Source organism: Carlito syrichta, unplaced genomic scaffold (genome assembly GCF_000164805.1).
Source record: "Carlito syrichta isolate Samal-C Ts95f unplaced genomic scaffold, Tarsius_syrichta-2.0.1 Scaffold305661, whole genome shotgun sequence".
Taxonomy (NCBI): Eukaryota; Metazoa; Chordata; class Mammalia; order Primates; family Tarsiidae; genus Carlito; species Carlito syrichta.
In genome coordinates, this window is record NW_007249757.1 from 149,758 (window position 1) to 155,041 (window position 5,284).

General features: G+C 42.1%; 1 protein-coding gene across 1 annotated transcript in view; it reads left to right on the forward strand.

Moving 5' to 3' along the window:
• The first annotated feature begins 1,714 nt into the window (after nt 1–1,714).
• Nucleotides 1,715–5,284, forward strand: part of LOC103264510 (cytoplasmic polyadenylation element-binding protein 3) — a 197,626-nt gene continuing 194,056 nt past the window's right edge. Inside the window, exons 1-2 of the mRNA XM_021714537.1 lie at nt 1,715–2,005; nt 4,810–5,282. Of these exons, the coding sequence (XP_021570212.1) occupies nt 1,879–2,005; nt 4,810–5,282 (600 nt within the window). The 5' untranslated portion in view covers nt 1,715–1,878. The remainder of the gene's footprint in view (nt 2,006–4,809; nt 5,283–5,284) is intronic.

The following is a 5,284-nucleotide window of genomic DNA, read 5'->3' on the forward strand; positions in this document are numbered from 1 at the left end:
AAAAAAAAAAAAAAAAAAAGGAGGATAGAGGAAGAGAAAAACTGGGGACTATAAGTTAGGGTCACAGGGGAAGTAAGTCATCGTTTAGTTTTTGGGGTTTTTTTTTTTGAGTTGGAGTCTCACCGTTGCCCAGGCTGGAGTACAGTGGCACGTTGCTCGTGACCACTGCAGCCCTGACCTGGTGGACTCAGATGATCCTTCCACTTTAGCCTTTCAAGTAGCTAGAACTACAGGTGTGCACCACCATGCTCAGCTAATTTTTTTTTTAATTGTAGAGAAGAGGTCTTTCTATGTTGCCCAGACTAGTCTCAAACCCATGGACTCAGGCAATCCTTTTGCCTCCGTCTCCCAAAATGTTGGGATTACAGGCATGAACCACTGCACCTGGCTCATTTAGTTATTTTTACACAGGTTTTATTTATAAGATTCATTCAAAATGTTTGTTTTCTTCTTATATTGTTAGTTTTGGTTTTTACCTTAGAAATAACTAGAAACAAAGACTACTAAATGCTGCAAATCAGTGGTCACTGGTAATACTTTAGTTATAATTGGCGAAGAAAGGCCGGGTACAGTGGCTCATGCCTATAATCCCAGCACCTCATCTCTACAATAAATCAAAAAATTAGCTGGGCATGGTGGTAGGTGCCTGTAGTTCCAGCTACTTGGAAGGCTGAGGCGGGAAGATCACCTGAGCCCAGCAGGTCCAGGTTGCAGTGACTGTGGGTGTGCTACTGCAGTCCAGCCTGGGTGAGAGTGAGACACTGACTCAAAAAAAAAAAAAAAAAAAAAAATTGGTGAAGAAGGCAAATAGAAAATTAAGACAATCTTAAATGATATTGAACATTTTCGGGTACAGGTTCAATCAGCATAGTCATCGACTGACATTTACTCTGAACCCCTTGAGTGAATGGCCCTGAACCAAGACCCATAAGAAATATTATCTTCAGTCTACATGAACAAACTGGTTCCTGAACTAATTGCTCTTAGAAACAATAGATAGTAACAGTCAGTGTTAATGTATTGGGAGATTCCAGCCTTGGAATCATGGGGTTAAAATGGGAAAAAAATATCATACAAAAAATTTAAAATAGAAATTGTATCTTCTTTTTGTCTTGAATAGAAGTCACTGTCATATGCAATGGATCACTAAACATATAAAATTATTTTTTACTATTTCACCAAATTTGATTTTAGTATAAAGAGTTGAATATTATGTGATTAATCATTGTATGAATAAGGTGAAGTAAACTTTAATTTGGACAAGTAAAAATGAAGAAAATTGGTTCAGGGCATATCAGATAAAAATCTTAAAATAAGTGATTAATTCCTCCATTGAAAACTCAAATACAAAGAAATCTTGGTGGATAATATGTCAGAAATTTGTGACTAAAACTTATTTTTTATCTGCCCTTAATATTAAAGGTTAAAACCATGTTTAATATTAAGGCATTTTTCATTCTGTGTTAAAAGTGCCTTTTTAAAGTGTGATCTGATTTTCAGTCTCTAAGATTCCCCCTCCCTGGCTTCTTCCTCCCCACCCCACTCTCTAGTGGGGTTCCTATTGCTGGCTACCCAGTCTTTATCATTCTAATACCATTTAAGGTAGCCCTGCTCGTTTTATTTATTCTGAGTCGTACAATCCAGTTCCTCTTTTAACCTAGCTTCCTAAATAAAGTTGACAAACCAGTTTAGTTTTCCCCCTTTTTATTTCAACAACTCGCGATTTAGATTGGTTAGGAGGATGTAGTGTAATCAGGGCACAAGCTCTTCCCCTTGGACTCTGTATTTTCGAGGCTTCCTCCTTTCCTGGCTGAACGTGCTGAAGTCAGAACGAGTACCTTGTGAAGGACTTCAGCCCCCACAGTTCCCTGTGTGCGCATGCCCTCTTTTCTTACAGTTGTCAAAGTGCTTTTGCCAGAGCGGTCACATAATCAACCTGAAAGAAGAAAAAAAAATATTGTACACTTTAAAATCTTATCGATCCTTAAAAACTGGACACTCAAAGGTAACTGTTACTAAGATTTTGTTACTTGAAATTGGTTTATTGCATGTAAAAGAATATCTATTGTGTGTGTGGTGGGGGAGGGGAAGGAGGTATCTATTTCTCAGACTTTACTGTGAATAAGCAAAGAAAAATACAACAAAACCAAACAAACTGTGTAGGCAGTTGCAGAGAGACATTGCATATTGCCTTTGTGAATTTTATCTCAATCTACAGCTTGTCTTTTGTTTTAAAGGGTCTTATTTATTAAAGGTGGGTTTTGACCTTGACAGAGTGAATTTATGCAGAAAGTGAAATTTATATTTTTAAGGAGTGTTGGGAAGAGAAATGGGTGTTCCTGTAATAGCATTTCAAAAATTCAATGAATATATTAAGATTAATTACAGCTATTATAAAATGTCTGAGCCCAGCTTACTTTTTGGATTTTTGCTGTAGTACAGCATTAATTTTTCCACCAAGATCAGGTAGTTTCAGCTGAAGGCATTGACAAAATGCATTGATACAAGCGACTGGAAAAGCGGAGTGATATTAAAATTATAATCAAATGCCCATTTCAGCCATGATGATATGGCTATTACAAAGACAATTCTAGCTCCCTGGAAGTAACTCAAATCCCAGATTACAATGGTTTACTGCAGCACTGTTCAAACCAAGTATAAAATGTCTTTTTCTATGACCATCTTCTGTGGCATCAGTAGAACTTTATGCTGTCTGAATCCAAGCTTCACTTGCCTCTTTGTGTTGTATTTTACAATACTGATCAAAGCCATTGTTTTAGACCAAGGGAACTGAGGAACATAAAAGCAATCTTGAACAGATTTTATTGGTAGTTACTGGCAGTCTGTGATGTATATTATGTTGGGTTGGATTTTTTTCCCCCCGTGGTGGGGGGAGGAAAGGCTGGGGAGTGAGATAGAAAGGAGAGTTAGGTGGCTATGAAGCATTTCTTTTGAACCACTATTTTGTTTGTGTATGAAACTTTGAAATGAAAGATGTCAATGAACCATTTTAATGATAGTCTTTAATAAAATAGTGGAACTACTTTTAGTTCCATTTCTCAGTCTGACATCTTTTGCTTAATCAGTACGAGCAGCAATATCCCCATTCTCTAATACATTGATTTCACAAAGGTTATTGTCACAAGGATGTCTAAGGGCAGAGCTGTGTGTATCTGAATGCCCTTTCACAAGTGTCCTGAGAAAGATGCTTCTCCAAGTATCTGAGTTAATTAACTGCATTAAATTTATTAATAACTTTGTTGCAGTTGTACTGAATCATCATCTAAAAATACTTATATGTTTGGTCATATGCTCCTTAACATCTCAAAATATTTATTTTCAGGGTCTCAGCACTGTAATATTCATGTACTTAAAGCAATTAATATGTTCTAAGGGACAAACTAACTACATGTATAGGAAATCTCTTGGTTTTGAGTGATTACTAATTTCCATCCTTGAATAAGAAGACAGGCTGTATGACAGAGGTGAATATAGCCCTTCTATGCGAAATGGAAAATACCATACACTCCTTATATGGCTAAATGAAGCAGTGATGGCAATACACTATAATTACAATGTATGAGAATTCGAGACTTTGTACTCCTCTATTTTTAACACTTTTGCTAGCATATGGTAATTCAGGGTCTTCAAACCATAGTCTTTTGCTGCTAATACTAGTGATAAGAGGATGGATTCTAAATTTGCTTAAGTCTTGTGACCAAGGCAGCAGCAGGAGAATTCAAAAATGAAAATCTGGCAACCCCAGAATTATCTTGACTGTCTACTTAAATCTCCGAGGGATTTTTAAAAAGCCCCACCCCCAACCTATCTTAGTCTCCCCCTCTCTCTCTCTCTCTCCCCCCCTCCTTCCTTCTCTCTCTCTCTCTCTCTGACCTTAAATCCAACCAGAAGCATTTCTCCACTCTGCAGAGAAATTCTCAGGCTCCTGTTGAGACCTGAAGCACTGAGATGCCAAGAAATCTCTTGTGCGGCAGAATTGGAGACAAGAAAATTGGAGAATAAGCAGAAAAACCATGATCCTTAGAGTAACAAGAAGCAGGCACTTCCAAACGTTTTCAGTAGGTTTTTACCTCTTTAAAAACGGTGTTTCCCCCCCGCCACCCCGCTGTCTCCTAACAAAATGGAGTAGCTGCAGCTACTGGAAGGCCAGAGAATGATCGTGCAGCTGAGTCCTTCTCCTAACAAATGCCAAGGATTTTCCTCCCTCGTGGTTCGCTGCAGCTAAATGAAACAATTATCAACGCAAGAAGGCAGTTTGCTAATCAAGAGGGCTAGGATTGCTGTTTTGTTTTGTTTTTCGAGGGCTCGAGCTGGGAAGGGAGAAGAAAGGGTCGTGTGTGCGGTGTCTTTTTAACCTTGCTGAAGGACGCAGCAGTATTTATTGACGTATGCAAATAACTGGGGGAGGGTGGTGCTTGGGAAAAAACAGGAACCAGAATCAGTTTCTCATTGCTGGGTGAACGCTCTGAGTTCCGGTGAAGGGAAAAGAGACGTGGCGAAATTGCTGTCTTTCTGTCTTATAAGCACCTCTCTCACTAGTACAGAAAAGGAACCAAGACATCCGACAGGGTGAAGACGCTCTCACAGTCTTTTTAGAGACCTTGCTCGACCCCCCCGCCCCCCGCCCCCGGCCCGACCTGCTCTTCTAAATGGGAGATTACGGATTTGCGCTGCAATTGGCTAGTAGCGGTGGCACTGGATTTTCGCAAGCAAAACACCCGCCCGCTTCGGCGAGGGGCATTAATGATCACATTGACAATAACGCGTCTCTCTTTTCTCCCGTTTCAGCTGCGCAAACCATGCAGGATGATTTACTGATGGACAAAAGCAAAACCCAGCCCCAGCCCCAGCAGCAGCGGCAGCCGCAGCAGCCCCAGCCCGAGCCCAGCGCAGCCGAAGCCCCGTCCACGCCCCTCTCCTCGGAGACCCCCAAGCAGGAGGAAAGCAGCGCAGTGCCGGCCCTCAGCCCCGCCGCGGCCCCGCCGGCCCCCAACGGCCCGGACAAGATGCAGATGGAGTCGCCGCTCCTGCCGGGCTTGAGTTTCCACCAGCCCCCGCAGCAGCCGCCGCCGCCGCAGGAGCCCGCGGCGCCGGGCGCGTCGCTGTCGCCGTCCTTCGGCAGCACCTGGTCCACCGGCACCACGAACGCGGTGGAGGACAGCTTCTTCCAGGGGATCGCGCCAGTCAACGGGACCATGCTCTTCCAGAACTTCCCGCACCACGTCAACCCGGTCTTCGGGGGCACCTTCTCCCCGCAGATCGG